The sequence below is a fragment of the Somniosus microcephalus genome, chromosome 27, assembly GCF_052327205.1.
Source record: "Somniosus microcephalus isolate GS21.2 chromosome 27, FLI_Smic_1.0, whole genome shotgun sequence".
Taxonomy (NCBI): Eukaryota; Metazoa; Chordata; class Chondrichthyes; order Squaliformes; family Somniosidae; genus Somniosus; species Somniosus microcephalus.
Genome location: NC_141013.1, coordinates 6702623 through 6727495, shown reverse-complemented (window position 1 = coordinate 6727495; position 24873 = coordinate 6702623). Strand labels below are relative to the sequence as shown.

Genomic DNA, 24873 nt, shown 5'->3' with positions numbered 1-24873 from the left:
AGTCGGTGGGTAGGGAACAGAGTTTGTGGCGGGGACCGAAAACAATGGCTTCAGTCTTCCCAATATAGAAACATAGAAGATAGGAGCAGGAGTAGGCCATTCGGCCCCTCGAGCCTGCTCCGCCATTCAATGCGATCATGGCCGATCATCCAAATTCAGTACCCTGTCCCTGCCTTCTCCCCATACCCCTTGATCCCTTTAGCCTTAAGAAATGTATCCAACTCCTTCTTGAATATATTTAATTGAATATTTAGTTGGAGGAAATTTCTGCTCATCCAGAACTGGATGTCAGACAAGCAGTCTGATAATTTAGTGACAGTGGAGGGGGTCGAGAGGAAATGGACTGGTCAGGTGGGCAGAACAGTGGCAAATGGAATTCAATATGGAGAAGTGTGAGGTAATGCATTTGGGGAGGTCTAACAAGGCAAGGGAATACACTATAAATGGTAGGACACTGAGAAGTGCAGAAGATCAGAGGGAACTTGGAGTACAGGTCCACAGATCCCTGAAGGTAGCAGTACAGGTAGATAAGGCATATTAGCCGAGGCAGAGAATATAAGAGCAGGGGGGTTATGCTTCAACTGTATAAAACACTAGTTAGGCATCAGCTAGAGTACTGCGTGCAGTTCTGGTCACCACATTACAGGAAGGATGTGATTGCACTAGAGAGGGTACAGAGGAGATTTACAAGGATGTTGGCTGAGCTGGGGAATTTTAGCTATGAGGAAAGATTGGATAGGCTGGTAGGGGTTTCCTTTAGAACAGAGGAGGCTGAGGGGAGACCAAATTGAGGTGCATAAAATTATGAGGGGCCTAGAGAGAGTGGATGTTGTTGTCTTTCGAATGAGATGTTAAACCGAGGCCCCGTCTGCTCTCTCGTTAAAGATCCCGCGGCCACTATTTTGAAGAAGAACAGGGGAGTTCTCCCCGCTATCCTGGGCCAATATTTATCCCTCAATCAACATAACAAAAACAGATGACCTGGTCATTATCACATTGCTGTATGTGGGAGCTTGCTGTGCGCGAATTGCCTGCCGCGTTTCCTACATTACAACAATGACTCCACTTCAATATAGTACCTCATTGACTGTGAAGCGCTTTGGGACGTCCAGTGGTGGTGAAAGGCGCTATAGAAATGCAAGTTTGTCTTCTTGTTGTCCTGGTCGCCTGGCGCACTGCGCATGTGCAGGACATGATCTCCGACCACCGGCCGTTTGCCTCCGATGTCCGATTATTCAATTTCTTATTTTATTTTTAAAAACCTCCAATCGGGGGCAGAGATTAATATTTCCCGATGAAGGTGTGTTAAACTCTGAAGGAATGAAAATTTTAAAGAAAATGTTTTCTGTGTGTGTACCAAGCGCCTCACGAGTGAATCAACAACTATGATTGGCGGAACAAGTAAAGAGGGCGTGGACAAGCTGGGCCCAGCCCTGAGTGACGGAGCAAATTGGCCAATCACACGATAAAGAGGCGGGGAGCAAGCTGCTCCAGCTTTGATTGACAGGGGATATTGCCCAATCACACAGTCGGGGGCGGGGAGAAACCGCCCCACGTCTTTAACTGACAGGAAAGATGGTGTGGAGATGCCGGAGTTGGACTGGGAAGATGGCCAATCAGGCGTGAGGGGTGGGGCAATACAGCGGCTCCCCTCTCTGACTGACAAAGGGGAGGATATTGTCCAAGCACACGATTGACAGGAGAGCGTTACCCAATCGAACGGTAGGGGGTGGGGCCTCCCGGTGGTGATTGACAGGGAAATTACCCAATCGGTCGAGGGGGAGGTGGGGCGGACGGGGGCGGCGGCGGAGTCCTGGACCAATGGGGAGGCGGCGCGGAATTTGAACTTGTGGCGGTTGGCGGGCGGCGGTGGCGGCAGAGCCTGAGGCCGGGACCGAGGATGAAGGCCGCGTGAGTAACCCGGGCTTTCCGAGCAGCCGGTTATATATTAAATAAGAGAGATAGATAGATATTTGTTTGCTTCTTTAACCCTTGGGTTTTTATTTGTTTTGCTGACTTTTAAAACGAAACTTTTTAATTTCAAAGTTTAAAATCACTTTTTCTCCTCTCTCCTCAAGAATATAATAAAATATTAAATTTTTTTTAACTTGTGGCTTTTAAATAGTTCCCCTTTTAGAAAAAAATAATTTAAATTGTTGTCTAATTGTTCTAATTGCTCTAAATTGTCTTTTAAATCGAATTGCTTTTAAATCGAATTGCTTTTTTAAATAACTTGCTGTCAAAATATAATGAAATTAGTTAATTTTGCTATCATTTTTATCTTCCTTAAATGGTTTCTGCACAGGTTAATCTATTTTACAGGTTCTCTCCCTTTTACAAGGATTCCATTCTCCCCTTGTGTTTTTTTTGACAATAGTCACTTTGATTTAACTTTTTTGAAGTTCTTTTTAAAAACTTTAAATTTAATTTAATTATATAATGTTGTTGAAGGCTGGTTGACGACAGCTTGGCAGAGAAGTGCTGAGCCTGCTGTCTGTTTGTACAGAGAAAAAACAGCTGTTCTTGCGACTGGGAGGAAACGACAGTAGCATCTTGCATTTATATATCGCCTGGAATGTCCCAAGGCGGTTCACAGGAGCGAGTGTCATTCCAGTGTCCCCGTGGAGTGAATTTTATCTGAATATTTAGCTTTTTTTTCTCCATTTGAACACTTTCTTACAAGTTCCCTGTTTATAAAAATGTGGACCAGTTTCTGATTTAACGGCCTTTAAGGCAGTAAATTGTCCCAAGTCACTTCACAAGGAGCGATTATCAGACAAAATCTGATTGAGCCACAGGTGACCAAAACCTTGGTCAAAGTGGTAGGTTTTAAAGGACCAGAAGGAGAGAGGCAGGGAAGTTTAGGGACAGCAAGGGTGTAAGATTGAAAGAGGGAAATGATTTTATGGTATAAAAATGATTGGAGTTTTGTGTTTAGGAAGGATGTCAAAGTCTTGGGAGAGGGTGCAGAGGAGGTTTGCATGCATGGTACCAGGGACTTCAGTTACTTGGAGAAGCTGGGATTGTTCTCAGAGCAGAGAAGGTTAAGAGGAGATTTGATGGAAGTGTTCAAAATCATGAGTTTTGAGAGAGTAAATAAGGAAAAACCAGTGGCAGAACGGCCGGTGACCAGAGGACACAGATTTAAGGTGATTGGCAAAAGAACCAGCGGCGGTGTCAGAAGAAATTTACATAGTGAGTTGTGATCTGGAATGCACTGCCTGAGTGAAAGGGCGCTGGAAGCATATTCAATAGTAACTTTAGAAAGGGAATTGGATAAATGAAGGAATAAAATTTGCAGGGCTATGGGGAAAGAGCAGGGGAAGTGGGATTAATTGGAGAGCTCTTTCAAAGAGGGCTGAATGGCCTCCTGTGCTGTGTCATTCTATGTGTCAGCTATTAAAAATGGCCACTTTATGGGGAGTGTTTAATGTGGCAAATCTAATTTTCAATTCTTAGCATATTTTTGCTTGTTTGTAATGTCATGGATTCCTTTTTGTTACCTAGCTCTTAGCGTTGTGTAATTTTAAGAATGCTCTAATGTAGGATGACCAAGCTTTGTTATTGTGGGCTGCATAGGTGTATGCCATGGAGCCTCAGGCCACATTTTAAGTTAAAATCCACGTTTGCATTAACTTGCATATATTTCAAGTTCCTGATACTAAAAGATATTAGTGTTCTTATTTTAGGATTTATTTGCTAATGATGCAAAAGCATTAAAAGCAGCCCTTTGTACATCTCTGGGCCCACAAAACTCAAACAGGATAAACCAACAACAACAACTTGTATTTATATAGCGCCTTTTAATGTAGTAAAACATCCCAAGGCGCTTCACAGGAGTGTTATAAGACAAGAAATTTGACACCAAGCTACATTAGGAGAAATTAGGGCAGATGACCAAAAGCTTGGTCAAAGAGGTAGGTTTGAAGGAGCGTCTTAAAGGAGGAAAAAGAGGCGGTGAGGTTTAGGTAGGGAATTCCAGAACTTGGGGCCTAAGCAACAGAAGGCACGGCCTTCAATGGTTGAGAGATTATAATCGGGGATGCTCGAGGGCAGAATTAGAAGAGTGCAGATACCGTGGTGGAGTAGGGTTGGTTGTGGGGCTTGAGATAGGGAGGGCCGAGGCCATGGAGGGATTTGAAAACAAGGATGAGAATTTTGAAATCGAGGCATTGTTTAACCGGACGCCAATGTAGGTCAGCGAGCACGGGATGGGCGAACGGGACTTGGTGCAAGTTAGGACACGGGCTGCTGAGTTTTGGATGACCAAGTTTACGTAGGGTAGAACGTGGGAGGCCAGCCAGGAGTGCGTTGGAATAGCCAAGTCTAGAGGTAACCAAGGCATGGATAAACTCGGGCAAGGGCGGAGACGGGCGATGTTACGGAGGTGGAAATAGGTGGTCTTTGTTATGCTGCGGATATGTTGTCAGAAGCTAATTTCGGGGTCAAATATGGCACCAAGGTTGCGAACAGTGTGATTCAGCCTCCGACAGATGTTGGGGAGAGGGATGGAGTCAATGGCTAGGAGATGGAGTTTGTGACAGTGACTGAAAACAATAGGCTTCGGTCTTCCTAATATTTAATTGGAGAAAATTTCTGCTCATCCAGAACTGAATGTCGGGCAAGCAGTCTGACAATTTAGAGACCGTGGAGGGGTCGAGAGAAGTAGTAGTGAGGTAGAGCTGGGTGTCGTCAGCGTACATGTAGAAACTGACAGTGTTTTCGGATGATGTCACTAAGGGGCAACATGTAGATGAGAAATAGGAGGGGACCAAGGATAGATCCTTGGGGGTCACCCGAGGGACGATGCTGGAGCGGGAAGAGAAGCCATTGCATTGCAGGTGATTCTCTGGCTATGATTAGATAGATCAGAATGGAACCAGGCGAGTGCAGTCCCACCCAGCTGGACAACGGTGGAGAGGCATTGGAGGAGGATGGAGTGGTCAACCGTGTCAAAGGCTGCAGACAAGCCAAGAAGGACGAGGAGAGATAGTTTACCTTTGTCACAGTCACAAAGGATGTCATTTGTGACTTTGATGAGAGCCGTTTCGGTACTGTGGCAAGGGCGGAAACCTGATTGGAGGCCAAATAAGAAATGCAAGCAATAACGGGACTTCATTGCTGGGTTTTGAGACTGGACCTGGGCTGCACAGGTTTCACACTTGGGGACCCTGGACCTTGTGTGGTCAGTGGATGGGATACCAGTCTGCAGATCATAAGATTTCAGACATTTTCTGCTTATGTTGACTTATTGGCATGTGTTTTTTTTTGTAATAGTTTTCTGTAATGGGACTGTTTGCCCCTGGGTGACTGAACCTATCTTTTGGAGGTTGGGCTCTACATGTAGCTCTAAGGGTGCAGGTTAGACATCGGTCTAGGAACCTCAGTTTGAAACCCCTTTGAGATTACTTATTTTTAGAATGATTTTTTTTAATAAATAAAAAAACACACACAAAGCTCATGAACATTACTCCTACCCTGGTTGAATTGTCATTTGCTGTGTGTGCAGAGTAAGGATTGGTGCTTTGATCACCATTTCCCATGTGATGGACATGAGCACTGTGGCCTTGCTATTGAGCTGTGCAAGAGGTTCAGTAGACTATGGAAATAAGGGAGACATTCAAGGAAATAATGCATAATTTGCAACAAACATATACTCCTCTAGGGCATAAAAACCCAAAAGGAAAAGTGATCCAACCGTGGCTAACAAAAGAAATTAAAGCTAGTATTAAGTCAAAGGAGGAAGCTGAAAAAGCGGTCAGCCTGAGGATTGGGATCTTTTTAGAAATCAGCAAAGGGGGACCAAGAAATTGATAAAGAAAGGGAAAATGGAATATGAGCACAAACTAGCACAAAATATAAAAACGGATTGTAAAAGCTGCTATAAGTATGTGAAAAGGAAAAGACTGGCGAAGGTAAATGTAGGTCCTTTACAGTCAGAGACGGGAGAATTTATAATGGGTAATGAGGAAATGGAAGAGAAATTAAATAAAGACTTTGTTTCTTCACGGAGGAAGACACAAAAAACCTCCCCAGAAATACGAGAAAACCAAGGGTGTGGCGAGAATGAGGAACTTCAAGAAATTATTAGTAAAAAAACAGTACTAGCAAAATTAATGGGACTAAAAGACAAATCTCAAGGACCGGATGACCCACATCCTAGGGTTTTGAAAGAGGTGGCCATTGGGATAGTGGACGCATTGGTTGTCATCTTCCAGTTTTGGAACGGTTCCTGCAGATTGGAGGATAGCAAATGTAACCCTGCTATTTATGAAAGGAGGGAGGGAGAAAATGGGGAACTACAGACCTGTTAGCCTCACATCAGTAGTTGGGAAAATGCTGGAATCTATTATAAAGGATGCAATAACTGGGCACTTAGAAACTAATAGTAAGATTGGGCAGAGTCAACATGGATTTATGAAAGGGAAGTCCTGTTTGACAAACCTATTGGAGTTCTTTGAGGATGTAACTAGTGGAGTAGACCAAGGGGAACCGGTAGATGTGGTGAATTTGGATTTTCAGAAGGTCTTCGATAAGGTCCCACACAAGAGGTTAGTGAACAAAATTAGGGCACATGGAATTGGGGGCAATATACTAGCATGGATTGAGAATTGGTTAACGGACAGCAAACAAAGAGTAGGGATAAACTGGTCTTTTTCAAGCTGGCAGGCAGTGACTAGTGGGGTACCGCAAGGATCGGTGCTTGGGCCCCAGCTATTCACAATCTATATCAATGATTTGGATGAGGGGACTAAATGTAACCTTTCCAAATTTGCTGATGATACAAAGCTAGGTGGCAGTTGCGAAGAGGATGCGAAGAGGCTTCAAGGGGATCTCGACAGGCTCAGTTAGTGGGCGAGAATATGGCAGATGGAATATAATGTAGATAAATGTGAAGTTATCCACTTTGGTAGAAAAAACAGAAAAGCAGAGTATTTCCTAAATGGTGAAAGATTGGGGAATGCAGATGCTCAAAGGGACCTGGGTGTCCTTGTACATCAGTCACTGAAAGTGAATGTGCAGGTGCAGCAAGCCATTAGGAAGGCAAATGGTATGCTGGCCTTCATTGCAAGAGGATTTGAGTACAGGAGTAAAGAAGTTTTACCCCAATTATATAGGACCTTGGTGAGACCACACCTGGAGTGTGTGTACAATTTTGGTCTCCTTACCTAAGGAAGGATATACAGGAAACTTCCTTTTATCCGGGACGGACGGGACTGACGTGGTGCCAGTTCATCGAAAATTCCAGATAACCGAACGCTATAGTAAAAGATACGGAGCTGAGAGCTCCGTTTCAAGCAACAAACACTGTTGCTTAGCAACAGCTTCAGAACAATCGGCACAAGTTGCAAGCGTCTCTGTAGCTTAGCAACAGCTGCAGCTACACCCTTGCACAGCAACAAATGGAGTAATAAAAGTAATAAGCTACCTGAACCTACTCCTGAATTTTGCCGGTTAACCGACATTTCCGTTTATTTAGGGGCCGGTTAATCGAAAGTTTCCTGTACTTGCTATAGAGGGAGTGCAACGAAGGTTCACAAGATTGATTCCTGGGATGGTGGGACTGTCGTATGAGGAGAGATTGAGTAAACTAGGACCATATTCTCTTGAATTCAGAAGAATGAGAGGGGATCTCATTGAAGCATACAAAATTATTACAGGCCTTGATGGGGTGGATGCTGGGAGAATGTTTCCCTTGGCTGGGGAGTCTAGAACCAGGGGCCACAGCCTCAGGATAAAGGGTGGATGAGAAGACATTTCTTCAGAGGGTGGTGAATCTTTGGAATTCTCTACCCCAGAGGGCTGTGGAGGCTCAGTCATTGGGTATATTCAAAACACAAGTCGATAGATTTCTGACTAGTAAAGGCATCAAGGGATATGACGATAGGGCCGGTGAATGGAATTGAGGCAGAAGATCAGCCATGATCTCACTGAATGGCGGAGCAGGCTCGAAGGGCCGACTCCTGCTCCTATTTTTTATGTTCTTATGAGACGATGCTTTTATTATTCTGAAAACCAAGGTTGAGATTGAGAAACCAAAGCAGTTGAGTGCAATTTCTATGAGTGGAATAGACTGGCTTGTTTTAAGTCTAAGTATCAGTTATGAATTCCTGTAAGAGAGGGTATGCTGGTATCCTGTAATGTGCTGTGAGACATGAAAGTCCTGTCTCTGACCATATGGCATCTTCTGCAAGCAAACACCTAGCTGGAAACGATGCATGATTGAGACCTCCATTTGTGTGTGTGTGTGTGTGTATTCTATAAAAATAGTTCAATTGTATTTTGGAGCATAATGTCTGATGGGATTTTAGATGATATCGGTAGGGGTTTTAGTCTGGTAATTCAATAAATCATCTGAATCTATTTATATTACTGTCTTGAAACAAGCTCTGGCTTTTAGAAAAATGTAAATTTTCTAATTTCCGTGACAAACAACTGAGGCTCTATTCTTGACTGCTGTAGTCGGGTGAATTTTGTTTGTGGCCTCCAGCTAAACAAACACTTGGGTAGCTTCCTGTCATAATGGAATCTTTATTTCAGATCGTTGTTGATAATGTAAACACTTGTTGACTTTAGGAGTGATTTTGGATACAGTAAAATATAATGAGGAGAAAAAGGCCTCTCTACCCTTTGAAGTTCATCTCTTATCATCATAACGTTTTCTCATTTTAGCATTGAGATTTAACTTTAACATCCCCAATGTTTTATTTTACTATGCTACTTGGCAGATGATTGTAAGCATTCATTACTTTGAGTTTAAAAAGTCCTTAGAGATATTAAATTATTTACCACTATTTTCCCTTTTCATTCTTTGGTCCTACTTTCATGTTAAAGTAATACTCTGGCTTTATCTTCTCACCACTAGTTAATGTAACCTTGAGTCCCACAGCCTTTCTCGACTGTAAAGCTCCGGTTTCTCGAATCTTTTCTCATAGTGCATCCCCTTTAAACTTTCATCCTGTTTGTACTCCTCTTAGTGACTTTTTGCATCCTTTCCAAATCCTGGACATCTCTTGTGGAGTAGGGACCAAAACTGATCACACATTGGCTTACTCCTGTACTGTAAGTTTGTTCAACATCAGTCCCTAGAACCTGTTCCACCATTCAATGAGATCACGGCTGATCTGTACCTCCGCTCCATTTACCCGCCTTTATTCCATGTCCCTTGATACCCTTACCTCTCAAAAAACTCTCTCAGTATTGAAAATTTCAGTTGACCCAGCATCCGCAGCCTTTTGAAGGAGTGAGTTCCAGATTTCCACCACCCTTTGTGTGGACAAAGTGCTTCTTGATTTTACTCCTAAATGGGCTAGCTCTAATTCTAAGAATATACCCTCTCGTTCTGGATTCCCCCACCAGAGGAAATCGTTTCTATGTATCTACCTATCAAATCACTTAATCATTTTAAATACCTGAACTTGATCATCCCTCAATCTTCTCAACTCAAGGAATGCAAATAAAGTTTATGCAACCTGTCCTCAATTTGGCCCTTTAAACCCACGTATTCTGGTGAATCTACTATACCCCTTCCAAGGCCAATATATCTTTCCTGAGATGCGGTGCCCAAAACTGAACACATTCTCCAGATGGGGTCTGACCAAGGCTCTACAACTGAGGTGTCACATCCTTGTTTTTTGAATTTTGATCCCCTTGAGATGAAGGCCAATATTCCATTAGTCTTTTTGATTACTTTTTGTACCTGTACATTAGCTTTTCGTGATTTGTGTACATGGGCAACAAAATCCCTTTTCTCCTCCGTAGTTGTCCCAGTCTCGCACCATTATTCTGATTTGTCTTTTTCAAATCCAAAGGAGATGACCGCACACTTCCCCACATTGAATTCTATCTGCTGTAGTTTTGCCCACTCACCTTAGTTTGTGTCTCTTTGTAACTTTTTCCTCCCACCCACACAACTGTGCCTCCCACCTTCGTGTCATCTGCAAACTTGGATGTACAACACTCTATTCCTTTGCCCAAATTTAATGGGACATTGCACAAAGATAATATGTAAGGGAAGGATCCAAATAGGGGAGACAAAAATCTTTACAGCCTTTTGAAATGCCGTCTCAGCTTTTCCTTCGATTACCAAGGCTGGAGGAGGTGAAGAAATGCTGGGCAAAAATGAAGTGAAAGGAAACCAAGGTGCAGACACGAGCCTGCAGGCAAGTGATGGAGTAGCCGAGCACCTGGTCTGAGGGAGCTGACATGGAGATGGTGCTGCATGAGATCGTTCCAAGGAGAGTGGTTCTCCTTGCCGCTCCACAGCACCATCCCCATAGCTCAGCAATGCAGCACATCTGCAAGGACTGTTGCTGCCACTGGCTGTTCAGTCCTATGCTGCATGGTAGCTGCAGGTGCCCTAGCAGTTGATGGTACAGCTCTGCTTTTTGCCTCTCCACTGACCCAAACCCTCTGAAGGCAGTTTCCTCCATTGTCATCACATAGGTGTGCCAGAGACACTAGATTGTTGGTGGCATCTTGATGAGTAAAGCCTGTTGGGGTACATCACCTGCAGATCACCCTGACTGCTGTCCTTTATGCAGTACAAGTGAAAGCATGGTCGACTGTGACTGGGATGTTTCTGACAAAGCATGCAACATTATGGTCAGTGAGTGTTGTGGAGTATTTTAAACCAACACTAGGTTTTCGGATCGATAATCAAGTCGTCTTTATTACACCAGTGGGGAGGCAGCCTACTCTGTCTTAGCCAGACTTCTCCAAATTGTTACAGCAAACACTACATTTTTATACATTACAATACATATGTCCAGCTCATGCAAAATTCATTCCTGCCACCTGATTGGACCTTGGTCCGCATGCATCTTCCCTGATTGGTTGCCTAAGCCGCGTTACATTAAAGTACCGCCTTTATTATCGGAAAAGTATATGTCCGTTATCCCACAAGCTGTTGTTGCACCTATGACCTTTGTTTATGCCAGATGGGGTCTCGCCAACATTGTACTTCTGACTCATTGTCCTTCTTTCCTGCCTCTCTAGGCCTCTTTACTTCCAACCCATTGTCTTACTTTCCTGCCAGAATAGAACTTGCATCCTCTAGGCCTCTTATGATCCAACATCCGACTATTTGCAATTGTCTCTAAGTGACACAGTATGCAGTCGTTAATCATTCTAACACTACTGCTTAGGTTATCTCAACTGCCAGTTCAGCAATTTAGAAAAAGCTTACTACTGCAAAGACCTATTAGATTATTGTCTTTATTGCACCATTCAGTGAAACTGCCAGTGATGTCAGTTTAACTCTTTTCCCCACTGCAGTGAGGCATTCCTGTACCTTGGTGCCATTGTGTCTTATGTCCCAGCTTCCTTTGGGTGTGGGACCCTCTGCATGCACTAGTTGTATACCAAAGCTAGGTATGTTTACCTCTGCAGATGTAGGTGGACACAATTCCTCTTGTACAGCCTGACCTGTCCTGTCACTCCTCAGTTACTAATTATCCTCCCCACAAATACCTCAGATAAGGGGAATTCCACAAGGAAATCCATTGATAATGAGTAATGGTGCTGTGAGTAAAACAAAAAAATACAATTGTCATAAAGGCTCAAGAGTACTCAAGTGTCAACAGAAAAAAAGTGAAGACAAAATAAATGTATGAAGTGCACTTTAGTGTGTTCATTCTATGAGTTATATACTTACCATTGACTGGCAATCCATTTTGCTAGGGCTTAATGACATTGTGCAAGCTTGAATATTGGCAAATTACATCCCATCTCCAAATTAATTAATTTATGCTCCCTTTATCGGTTTGAGGCAGAGCACCAACGCTAGCAGTCCCCATCTACTGGAAATTGAGCACGATGTAGTGAGCTGGTGTTACAGATCTCCATCCACTCTTCCTGATTGACAACCGCTGATTTGTGTTCACTCATAAATCCATCCCAATCGGAAAATCCAGGCTGTTGCCCCTCCAAATTGGGAGAGGCAATCATAATTCACGTTTAACCTAAGTCTGTTCTTAATGTGAAATAATTTGTAGCCAGCTGCTTAATGGAGTCCTGATTTTAATTCAGATAATTCATGTTAATGCATACAGGCGAACCCAGACTCCTAGAAGACCGCTAAAGAAGCCATCAAATAACCACCTCAAAGACCCAGTTGGTGTAAGTATCCGGAAAGCTTTCACTGCAAGATTTAATGGGTCTACCACCAGGGAATATTTATGCAACGTGATTGTTTTGAAATGAATACTACCTGCAGTGATAAAAGATTTTAAGGAATGGCTTTTCAGTTAATATGTTGCAATACATTTTTCAATTTCACACATCTCCATTTAAATCAACACTTTTCATGCATTGTGACATTTCTAGACTCACTAGTGATTGAACGATAAATGTTATTTTTTATTACATGGGATTCTGTATTGCTACAAATGTTTTGGGGATTGCATTTCACAATTCAGTATGGTTTTAGTTTTTTTCAGTCTCTTGATCCTGTTCGATGAGACTTCAGTTTAACTCTGCTGCAATTGCTCAATTAAAACTTTGCTTTGTATAAAAAAACTTATTCTCGGCATTCATGCTGGTTGACAGGTTTATTGTCGTGTCCGACCACTGACCACAGAAGATAAGGAATGTTGTGTTGAAGTTATCAGTAATGCCACAATACAGCTTCATCCTCCTGATGGGATTAAAGTCAACAGGAATGGAGAATTCAAAGAGGTAACCTGAAATCTGGAACGATATGCAACCATCTTTTTTTTGTAAAATTGCTGCAGTATGATACTGAATTCACTGACTTGGATTTTTAGATGCAGTATTCTTTTAAAGAAGTGTTTGGCGCCTTTACAACCCAAAAGGAACTATTCAATGTTGTCGCACAGCCCCTTGTGGAAGATCTGATTCATGGCAAAAATGGTACGTTACACCCAGGCGATGCCAAACGGGTAGGAGTACTTTTTGACTCCAGGAAAAAAGTAAGATTTTGTCAATGTAGAGAACATTTTACGCCATTTCAGTGTCTTGATGATAATTTTAAAACTCATTCCAGCATTAACACGTCTGGTTCAAAGCTCTTGAATGCTTGAAATTCTGATCCTCTTGTAAGTGATTTACACCAACACCTAAAATTAACTGTCTGGTGCTACGACCCAGATTTCAAGCCTTCAAAGTCCAATGGTATGGTTGTTTAGTGAGGATATGAGTGATGTGACGTTACCTGGTTTCATAACTGCTTACAGCCTTACTGCATCACATCAACAAACAGCCAGAGCCATGAGTCTTGTTACTGGTACTAGAATGTGGGGAAATTACACTGTCTAGTGTACTCGTGCTTGGAGAAGGAGGAGAGGGTATTGCTGTACCTGAAGTACATGTCTGCTGTCTTGTCAGGTTTGCTGTTTACTTATGGTGTTACTGGAAGTGGAAAAACACACACAATGACTGGCTCTCCTGGAGACGGAGGTCTTCTGCCTCGTTGCTTGGACATGATTTTTTGTAGTATTGGACCATTCCAAGCAAAGCGATATGTAAGTAATGAAGTGTTAAGATGATTTGTAACATCGTACTACTCGTGCTTGGAAAAGTTAAAAAAATAAAAGATGAATGCAGTTTAATTAAGGCGTTAATCAGTACAAGGCCATCTTTCCTTGAAAGACAAGTCACTGTACTTGTGTTAATTAATCTCTCCTGCTTAACGGTTTGTTTGGCTTTGATTTTATTTGACTGCCTTCAATCTGAAATGTTGTCACTCTTGGGATTGAAATACTGGCCACTTGCTATCAGCACTAAATCTCTTCAAGCAGAGAACCGCCAGATGCAGCTTGGTTACCTCTGCTATTCAACTAGCATGCCTTAACTGCGAGCAATTATCTGCTACATCAGTCTAAATTTTTGCTATTCCAATCTTGCTTATGGCTTCCAAGAGCCATCTGATATCTGTCACTTTGGCTTGCACCCACTAGGAATTGGACAGAGACTTCAAAAACATAATTCACTTGGACTTGCAACAAAAATAAGGGTGCATTAAAAAAAAAAGTTAGAAGAATTTTCTTTCAAGCAAAGTGTTAATAGCATATGAAATGCATAAGTGGCCATTGGTTTGAAGCTGAGTCAATCGCTGCATTTAAGCGGGTATTAGATGAGCATTTGTGTCAGGGAAAGGAATGTGGAAATGGGATTGGAATAGATATATGTGATGTGGAGCTAGGCATGATGGACTGAATGGCCTCCTGTACTGAAATTTAACTGAAAATCAATGCTTAATCTGAACCCAGTTGCAGGGGTCAACGGGCTTTGTACTAACCCACTGCTATGAAGTTCTCTTATACGTTACAGAAATGCTCTAACTTAAGTGATCCACCTGTGTTGGACTTGAGACATAAGGTTGTTCCTGGCTGTCAGTTCTCAAGATAACAAATGGGTGTACGAATCCTCTTCTCACTGCCATAGTTTGTCCTACGGTTGATCTGACATTTCTTCTGTGATGTGCAGTGAGGTTCGATGCCTTTCTAGTTTTTCTTCCACCCGGAGCCCTGCGTTGCTACTCATGCTGTGTCTAATGGACTTACCAAGTAGAGGTACAACTTGCCCAGTGATGGTTAGGAGAGCTTTTAGGTAATTCAGTTACTGTTCAAACTTGCAGCCTATATATCGGTACCGGATAGAACAGCCTATGGGATGCTCATACTTCAGTTATGACCTACCCAAAAATCTTGCCCGTGTGTAAAGAATAAAAAGCTGTAACTTTAAAGGATTTTGAATTATGTGTGCCCACCTGCAGGTTTTCAAGCCAGATGATAAGAATGCTATGGAGGTGCAGGGTGATGTTGATGCTCTGTTGGAGCGTCAGAAAAGAGATGCCCAGCCTTCTGTAATTCCAAAGATCCTGTCCTCCAGGTAGGTACCTAACTAGGAAGAATGAAGGGAAGAGATATGATGAGCTGCTGGATGCGATTTTATATCTTGCGAGTGGGATTTTAGTTTATAGCCCAGAGTGCAGCCTTGAATTTAAATTCTGCCGAGCGCTATTTTCTGCACACGTGTTAAGACAGTTGTGTAAAATTCCGAATGTGCATTAACCCAGTACACACAATAAAACAAGCACGACTGAAATCTGTTCATGATGCACATTGAGTACGGTTGGTGGGCTTTGACTGAAAACTAACTTTTAGACTGGGGAATGATTTTGATTATTTCACCAAGTGCTCCTCCAAGCCCCAGAAAGAAACCTTGGGCCTCCCCTTCCCTGGCTTCCCTCTCCCTCCCCGAACCATGATTACCTCCAGATCCCTCCCCCACCACCGCTTGCCTTATGCTGGGGACCGTTTCCTCGGACTCCCAGCTGTGACCTGCTGTTGCCTGAAATCCTGCTCCCATCCACCAGGCACGTACTGATTCCCACCATGTTTGGGCAGGAGTCAGCTTTGGAACATGGAAATGAGGCCCTGGAGTTAAAATACCCCAGGTCACACACTGAAGGGGGCCGGACGGTTTCCTGCCCATCTTGGTCCCTGCAAACCATGCGCATGCCTGGAGTTAAAATCCAGGCTTTAATCTAGGCTTAAAGTTCAAACTGACATTTTTAGTAACTTTGCTATTCTATATTTTGAGGGGTTGGGAATCAATCCGAGTAACTTAACAACCATGTGAAGAATGTCCACTTTGGATTAGGTGGTGTCTTTCGGAGATATGGGAATAGAGTTAGAGAATCCACAACACCAGAAATGTTGCTGAATTTCATATACCATATGCAGATCTTTGAAAGAGCATGTAAATATTGGATGGATTTTTTAAAGGTTGTGATGTCCCTTTTTAATGATCCCAGTAGCTGCGTCAAGTTGTGTAGTAAATTTGTTGAAACGATGATTTCCACAGGCAGAGAATGGATCCAGAGTTTGCAGATATGATCACAGTTCCAGAGCACTGCAAAGCTGAGGGAGTCGATGAGGACAGTGTTTATAGTCTATTTGTTTCTTATATTGAAATCTACAACAACTACCTTTATGATCTTCTGGAAGAAATACCACCAGACCCAATTAAACCAAAGTGGGTTGCGTTAAGATTATTATAAATGCTTTTGTGTTGATGTTTCATTTCTGTGTCTGTCTGCTTGTCGAATCTCAGTGATGTATTTTAATAACATCGAGTGGTATGCTGCCAGATTAATATTATGGTGGAGATGCTGACTGGAAACCAGCTACTTCTCCAAAGAAAGGGAGGGAGGGAGGGTGTGTTTCATCCTAGGTTTTTAAATGTGTCCTAGTGTCAGATTTAGAAGTGCTGCCGACAGGGATGAGAAGCAATCTGCTTGCCCTGCAGGGTGCGAACATTACAGAAGAATCCAAGAAATGATGGAAGATGCTTAGCTTTATTTTTAATCCTGTATTGAAATGCAAGAGTGTGAGAATGAGTAACCCAAAGCTGTTGTCATAAATCTAGAATGGCCCCCAAATTAATACTGGAATTGCATTTCAAAATGTGTGCAATTGCACTGACTGGGCCAGAGATACAAATTACTAGGACCTGGTTGAATGCACGTTCTCTGTAGAAGCTGAAAGCATTGGCTTCTCCAAACTTTTCACATTTGCCATCCACACTGCACTTCACTCAACTCGTAATGCTTTGTGTGTGTCATACAGGAAACTTTGGTTTATCCGGAGGTTGTATGTCCGGAATACTCGATCTAACTGCAAAAATCAGGAGCCGTTTTCTATAAGTTTTTTTTAGTTCTCTGTTGTTTTTTTTCCCCAGTCAGGCACTGCAAGGTCTGTAGCTATAGCAACAGCTTCAGCTAGAGACGCTTGCAGCTGCAGCCGACTGTTGCTAAGCAACAGTGTTTGTTGTCAGATACGGAGATGAAAACCTCCGTATGCTTCAACATTAACTTTGTATGTCTGGCAGTTTTGATCGGCAACATGTCGGTGCTGGATATCACAAAGTTTCCTGTAATATGTTGTCTTCTACTGATTTGAACATCTTATTGTGATTTTTGGTTTGTAAAATGTGACTACTACATTGGGCATTTGAAAGGATCTGTCCTCTGTTTGAATTGCTGATATGGATAGTATTTCTACAGACATTTGTTTTATAGTCTATGATTTAAACATAAATTGCTGCAGAGCCTGTATCTTGGAACAGATTATTGTGCATGTCTTAACACTGAAAGTTCATTCTAGATGGGTGTATGTTTTTATTTCTGTATTTGGTAGGATTACATATTTGATTGCACTGCAGGTACCAAATACAAAACTTGCAGCTAGGGTTTAACTATTTGGCATGGGCTTCCAGGCTTATTGTACAAGATACAAATGCCTTGATGCATTCTTACACAATTTCTCGTGTGCTTTCATGCATATGTTGGCTTGTCTTAAAATGGGTTTAACACCTACATTTAAGTTTTGCACAGAGAGTTAGGAGGAGCATGTTGTCCGTACCGGGACAGTGGTTGGAAAATACGTGCCATAGTCTGTTGGGAAATGCAAAATAAGGAAAACTAATGCAGGATCTAAATCTAGCTGTTTTAGTAACAATTGTTCTATAATGTTCAAATTCTTCAGGTGTTCTGTTCCCTCTAATATGCTGTTCAAAGATGATCAAGATATGGATGTGTTTTGCTATTCTTTGTGGTGCCGTCAGGGTTTTGTTTTAAATTCAAGACTACTTTAGACTAAAGCTTTCTGTGAAAGAAAATTCAACACCAATGGAATTTTAGGTGTTCTTTAAATTAATACAATAGCAAAATACTGCGGATGCTGGAAATCTGAAATAACAACAGAAAATGCTGGAAACACTCCAGGTCAGGCAGCATCCGTTCTTTAAATTAAACTTGATATCTCTGTGCTAATTCTTCTGTCTCTTCACAACTTTGGTTGTGGATTTGTGTATGTCCAGATGGGTTGCCTATTAGTGAGCAGTCTTTTTGAATTTGTGTTGATTAATTACAGTACTCCAATACAGCCAGGACCAGAATTACCTCTTCGCCTGTACTCTTTCTTTCTCCCCGCAAACCGCCCAGCTCCCAAATTGCTGTCCATCCATTTAGGATAGTAATTCGTGGCCATTGTCACTGGATAATCCAATGTGGTGATGAGCTCGACACATTTTTCATGTTGCAGGCATTGTGGTCCCGATGGGGCACATTGCAGCTTGGCATGATGTTGATTCATCCCTTTTTCTCCCACTACCCCATCTCGCCATATACTGAATATAGCAGCCATGGTCCATTTTTTAGTCATTATGATCTGTATTCCAAGGCTGAATATTTCTCACTCTTTTTCCCCCCCCCCCCCCCCCCACACACACAAACCCATTTGCTCTAATAACTCAGTTAAGGCCCTAAATTAGCTTCCTGTTTGTGCTGTTAGTTAATCTCAGAGGCAACATTTGGGGTAATGCAATGAGCTGTGATAAACTGCACTGGGAAGGGGGGGAAATTCACACATGGTTCCTACTCCCGGTTGCTCTCTAGTGGAGTTGCCCAAGATGTATATAGAAACATAGAAACATAGAGATAGGAACAGGAGTAGGCCATTCGGCCCTTCGAGCCTGCTCCGCCATTCAATGAGATCATGGCTGATCTGTGGATGTCTGGTAAAAACAGATTTGATCTGGGCTGCAATGCCCATCACCTGTACCCCAGCACAAAGGAAAAGAGTGAGGGGAACTTTTAATTAAAACAAACTGAATCCTTTTAACTTTTGGCACAAAGTCTTATGACATGTCGTCTTAAAATAATTAATGCTAGCCCTACTGAAGTACTTGTTGAAGTAAAGAAAGAAAGACTTGCATTTATATAGTGCCTTTAACGACCACCGGACGTCTCCAAGCGCTTTACAGCCAATGAAGTACTTTTGGACTAATGTGGGAAATGTGGCAGCCAATCTGTGCACAGCAAGCTCCCACAAACAGCAATGTGATAATGACCAGATAATCTGTTTATGATGTTGATTGAGGGATAACTATTGGCCAGGACACCGGGGAGAACTCCCCAGCTCCTCTTCAAAATAGTGCCATGGGATCTTTTACATCCACCTAAGAGAGCAGACGGGGCCTCGGTTTAACATCTCCCCCGAAAGACGGCACCTCCAACAGTGCAGCACCGGGAGTGTCAGCCTGGCTTTTAGTGCTCAAGTCTCTGTGGTGGGATTTGAACCCACAACCTTCTGACTCCGAGGCGAGGGTGCTGCCCACTGAGCCACAACTGACACTGTTATAAAGTACACCTGTCACTTTGGAGCTTAATTGTGTTCCAAAGAATTGAATTCCTTTGACTCGAATTGCAGTGTGTGTATATTGTAATTCTCCAGAGTCCGTTTGGAAATGGCTGAATATTTCTCGCTCTTCCCCTCACACCCCAAAAGACCCTTTACATAGTTGTGCTTACATGGCGGGGAAGAGAGAAGAGAAACGGACGATTGAGGGAAGTTAGTGTTCCTGCCCTCTCTTCACCCCTGCCCCTCCCCACAGCATGTTTCACTTGTTTGGACAACAACAAATACTATTGACCCTAATCGAACAAAATAAAATAAGTATGAAAAATCTGTAACAAAATTATCTACTAATTTCTGCACAGTTGAATGGGCTCCACTCGAGTGAGTAGATTACAGTATATGTTCATTTATCTCCACTTTCATGCATCACAACCTAAAAGAACAATTTAACATAACCAAATGAGCTTTACATTGGGATTTTTATAACTCTTGCCATGTTTCTTTATTAGGTGGAACAGTAACAACACTCCTGTGCGGAACGTTGAATTCATGTACGTCTCCGTAATGTACAAGCTACCGGGGTAATCCGTGTAACTAGTATAGTAGTTGGGTAAAATTTAGCTGGTTGATGTTGTTTTTCACTCGTTAATATTGTCCTTTCGACTAACATACCAGTCCTGTCAACCTATCCCATGGCTTCCTAGTTATTGTGACCAGTCGTGGTCCCAAGCATGTGGAGACGCTTTCACCGCTTGCACTAGTGCTTAGTCTGTAGCACCAAACATGATGCTAGCACAACAAATGCTTGGCTGTTAACATGCTAAATAAAAAATAAAAATACATTCCAGTAGTAAGCAATTTGTTTTGCCTTAAACCTATGGAACAAATAGATCTGATTATGACAATACAGATTTGTGAGTTCTCTTTCCCTTCCTCCCCAATAATGCATTCTGTTTATACTAAGTAGATTTTTTTTGTATGGTTTTGGAAGGAGCTTTGTACAGGAAACTTTCGATTAACCAGAAATGTCGGTTAACTGGCAAAATTCAGGAGTCGGTTCAAGTAACTTTTATTACTTGCACAGCAACAAATGGAGGAAGGCAAGGGTTTGGCTGCAGCTGTTGCTAAGCTACAGAGACGCTTGCAACTTGTGGACGTTGTTCTGAAGCTGTTGCTAAGCAACAGGGTTTGTTGCTTTATACGGAGCTCTAAGGTCCGTATCTTTTACTATAGCGTTCGGTTATCCGGAATTGTTGATGAACCGGCACCACCTCGGTCCCGTCTGTGCCGGATACCAGAAAGTTTCCTGTAGTTGCCAAATACTCGGCTTTAGTCCTTGTACCCCTTGGAAGGAGGTCTGTTCTTTTGTTCCCTCATCTGTGCATTGGTGGTGTTCCTGTGAATCCTATCGCTGTTATTTGGACAGCTCTGAGCATGATTTGCCCAACAAAGAGCACTGAGATAAGGAAAGGGCAGTTTAGACCTCTCTTTACATAAAGAGAAAGAACTTGCATTTATATAGCACCTTTCATGGCCTCAGGACGTCCCAAGGCGCTTCATGGCCAATGCAGTGAAGTGTAGTCACTTGTAAAGTAGGGAAATGTGGCAGCCAATTTGTACACTGCAAGGTCCCACAAACAGCAATGAGATACATGGACAGGTAATCTGTTTGTGATGTTGGTTAAGTGATATTGGCCGGGACACCAGGAGAGAAACATTTAAAATGGCCTTTGGTTAAAGTTTGGGATCACACACTGATTTTAGAAAATCCAGCAGTCTTATTTTATATCTTGTTTTGAAATGATCACTACTTCATATTAGTATTTCATAATAGTAATCCTCAGGTACATTCGCAATATGTGAACATATTTTTTCAGATGGACTTGCTGTGAATGTGGTTTCTCTACATTGTTTGTAAAAGTACTTATTTGTAAACTTGTTAATTTTTACAATGAGCTACATTCAAGACCAGTCATTTAGAGGAAGATTACTGCTGGTGTGACCTCCTCCCTTCACCTCTTCCATTTGCTACAACATGGTATTAACATTCGCATGACATGGATTTGGGGTGGAAAGTAGATGACCTGTGATGCAAGTTCTGGGTTTTTTTAAATCTCCTTTTTATAATTTTCCTAACCCTGCAGTATTGACCACTTGTGTGTGTCCCAAGTTTATGCATGAACTTGAGGAATGGACTGAGGGTGCCCTATATAGATCTCCTTGCCTGAAAACCGTTGTTTTAAATTTGGCTCAAATCGCAGACGAGGAGGCTGAAGTCTCCTTTTCGATGATTGCACAGTGAATTCCAGTTCTATGTTTTGGAAATGTAATGAGTGACGGGCAATCTCTGCTTGTAAACTCAATTCCTGGTTGGGCAGGACTACCCATGCTTGGAAAATGGGGCACTACATTTGAATACAGACGAAAATTGCTGCTTCTCCTGGGTAAGTTGCATGCATCATTTCTACAGGTGTTGCCAGTTCTGCTTTGCTGCTTAAGATAACCCCTGGTCTTGTTTCTCAAATCTAGAGACGTGTTTCTGGTTCAACACGCAGAATTGTGCTGAGTTGAAATCGTGTGCTGCATGCATTCACAATAATCTAAAACTTGATGTAGCATCCCACTTAATGCTGACTTCCTTGGAACAACCCTGCTTAGAAAGAAAGAAATCTGTCCTAAGCAATTTATAGTTGATGAAATTTCAATTATTATTTATTGGACAAATTGTGGCTCAGCAAAATTAAACTGATTTTATTAAAGTTTACTGATGAGTATAGTTAGTCTGAAAATCTCCAGATGGGTAGAACAAAGAAATGGTTGCATTCTAAAGAAAAACACTAATTTAAAAGGCTGACCTTTTCTGTCAAGTGAAATGTACCCCATAGGTAAACCTGTAATAGTATGTATTCAGGTGTGTTTTCATTCATAATTTTCTGTTTGTCAGATGTAGCAGTGAAGCTAATAGCTTATAATGCTAAAATTTTGGACTTCTCAGTCTGTGTGTGAAAGATTTTTTTTGAGACTCTTTAAAAAGTTGGTTCTAAGATTATATCAATGTCCTAATTGCTGAATGTATGAGCTACTTAGATGTTTCTATTCAATTCTGGCTGAGTAACAACTACATTTCTGGGATGTGGGGTATAATGGCACTGTTTGGATGTTTTTTTTCCCCTTTTTTAAGATCAGTTTGAGACTAAACAGTCAATGTTTTGCACTTAGACCTCCACAGTCTAAAATTCTTCGAGAAGATTCTACCCATAACATGTATGTGGCTGGTTGCACTGAGGTGGAAGTGAAGTCAACAGAAGAAGCTTTTGAAGTCTTTTGGAAAGGTGAGAAAGTTGCGTTTGATTTATAGTCATTTTCCATATGGAAGCTTAGTTAATTCTTTGCATCCTCCATCACGGCTAGAGTAGAACAGCACAACATCCAAATGCAATCCAGCATTGTGCGAGAGATGGCTTTGATTAGAAGCATAAAGACCATGGTATTTCAGCTGCTACCTAATACATGGATATAATTATATTTTGAAACTTAGTAGAGTTCATTTTATAGTTGCACACGTTAAATTACATGATTTTACACATTTGACATTCTTGTGGATATCTAGAGAATATTGGCACATTGCCTTCAATTAGCAATATAAGGGACCTGGGAATGCGAAGAACCAGGGTTGTTGATGCAAATGTTTGGATAATGACTAGGTATGTGACCCCAGTCATGATTGTTGTATGAAAATCCAGTTCTCTGCCTATTTCCTGACCCACCTTGCTGTCTACAAACCAGGTTCTCTGCATTCTTTTGAGTATATTAAGCAAAGCTAAAATTAGAGAATTGCTCAACTGATCTATTTTTTTTGCAGGCCAGAAGAAGCGACGTATTGCTAACACTACATTAAATCGGGAATCAAGCCGTTCACACAGTGTTTTTATTATCAAATTGGCTCAGGCTCCATTAGATGCTGATGGGGATAATGTCCTTCAGGTAAATGAGACCATGGAAGATGTTGAATTCATTGCCTTTATTTGCCAGTTAAGTTATTAGGAGTCCGTGATATCAGCATTACTAATGACCGAACATTGGGAACCATTGCACTATAAGTGCATGCCATCAACTTAAGACTCCAGAATGTTATACTGAATGTCACACGCATTTTGTTCAATCTCATGTATATCATCTAAGAATGAGAATTGTTTTGATCTTTTTGGTCCTCTGACTGCCTGTGAATTTTTCCACCCCGTTTAGAGCCTTCTGCTACCTTTGGCCTTGCTGTATGGAACTCCCCCCTCTAAACTCCTGGAGCCCTACTTCTCCCTCCACTTTATATAAAAAAAAAAATATATATTAAAACACATCTTTTTGGACAGAGCTTTGGGTCATGTCTTGTACCTCTCCCACTCCTATTCTCTGCGTCATTCACTTTTTTCCCCCACTCTAAAGTGTGTTGGGATGCAGTTCTTTGCTCCCTTTCTTTGCTGAAACCTGGAAAAGAACTGTTCAGTATGTCCATTGTGCAACAGTCACTAGTAGTGAGAGTCAGTGCCATCCTTGACTGTTGATTCCGGTTTGGGAATGTCAGCCATTCAGTACTGTTGTATTCAACCGTACTAACATTGTTTTTAGTAAGCAAATATTCTGTAACAGCCAAGCATGACCGCACAAAGGTCTACTGAAAATCCACCTGCATTTTCTACTAACAACAACTTGTATTTATATAGCGCCTTTAACATAGTAAAACGTCCCAAGGCACTTCACAGGAGTATTATAAGGCAAAAAAATTGACACTGAGCCACATAAGGAGAAATTAGGGCAGGTGACCAAAAGCTTGGTCAATGAGGCAGCTTTTAAGGAGCGTCTTAAAGGGGGGGGGCACTGAAGGAGATTAAAGAGATAGGGAGGGGCAAGGCCATGGAGGAATTTGAAAACAAGGATGAGAATATTGAAATCGAGGCATTGCTTAACCGGACGCCAATGTAGGTCAGCAAGCGTGGGTGAACGGGACTTGGTGCGAGTGAGGACACGGGCAACCGAGTTTTAGGTCACCAAGTTTACGTAGGGTAGAATGTAGGAGGCCAGCCAGAAGTGTGTTGGAATAGTCAAGTCTAGAGGTAATAAAGGCATGGATGAGGGTTTCAGCAGCGGATGAGCTGAGGCGAGGGCGGAGACGGGCAATGTTACGGACGTGGAATTAGGTGGTCTGAGTTATGCTGCAGATATGTGGTCAGAAGCTCATTTCAGGGTCAAATATGATGCCAAGGTTGCGAACAGTGTGGTTCAGCCTCAGACAGATGTTAGGGAGAGGGATGGAGTCGGTGGCTAGGGAACGGAGTTTGTGGCGGGGACCGAAAACAAAGGCTTTGGTCTTCCCAATATTTAATTGGAGAAAATTTCTGCTCATCCAGAACTGGACGTCTGACGAGCAGTCTGACAATTGAGACCATGGAGGGGTCGAGAAGTGGAAGTGAGGTAGAGCTGGGTGTCGTCGGCGTACATGTGGAAACTGACGCGTTTTCAGATGTTGTTGCTGCGGGATAACATGTAGATGAGAAATAGGAGGGGGCCAAGGATAGATCCTTGGGGGGGACCCCAGAGGTAACGATGCGGAAGCGGGAAGAGAAGCCGTTGCAGGTGATTCTCTGGTTACGATTAGATAGATAAGAATGGAACCAGGCCAGTGCAGTCCCACCCAATGGAGAGGTCAACCGTG

The 24873-nt window shown here is 42.3% G+C and overlaps 1 protein-coding gene across 4 annotated transcripts in view; it reads left to right on the top strand.

Moving 5' to 3' along the window:
- Positions 1–1812: 1812 nt before the first annotated feature.
- Positions 1813–24873, top strand: part of kif23 (kinesin family member 23) — a 53364-nt gene continuing 30303 nt past the window's right edge. For 2 of the 4 annotated variants that reach the window (XM_085968431.1, XM_085968430.1), the window contains exons 1-10: positions 1813–1911; positions 12054–12120; positions 12550–12678; positions 12768–12873; positions 13348–13484; positions 14738–14853; positions 15832–16002; positions 19676–19717; positions 22386–22498; positions 23029–23150. In XM_085968431.1, the coding sequence (XP_085824557.1) occupies positions 1901–1911; positions 12054–12120; positions 12550–12678; positions 12768–12873; positions 13348–13484; positions 14738–14853; positions 15832–16002; positions 19676–19717; positions 22386–22498; positions 23029–23150 (1014 nt within the window). In that variant the 5' untranslated portion in view covers positions 1813–1900. The remainder of the gene's footprint in view (positions 1912–12053; positions 12121–12549; positions 12679–12767; positions 12874–13347; positions 13485–14737; positions 14854–15831; positions 16003–19675; positions 19718–22385; positions 22499–23028; positions 23151–24873) is intronic. The other 2 variants (XM_085968433.1, XM_085968434.1) reach the window with 2 other exon arrangements.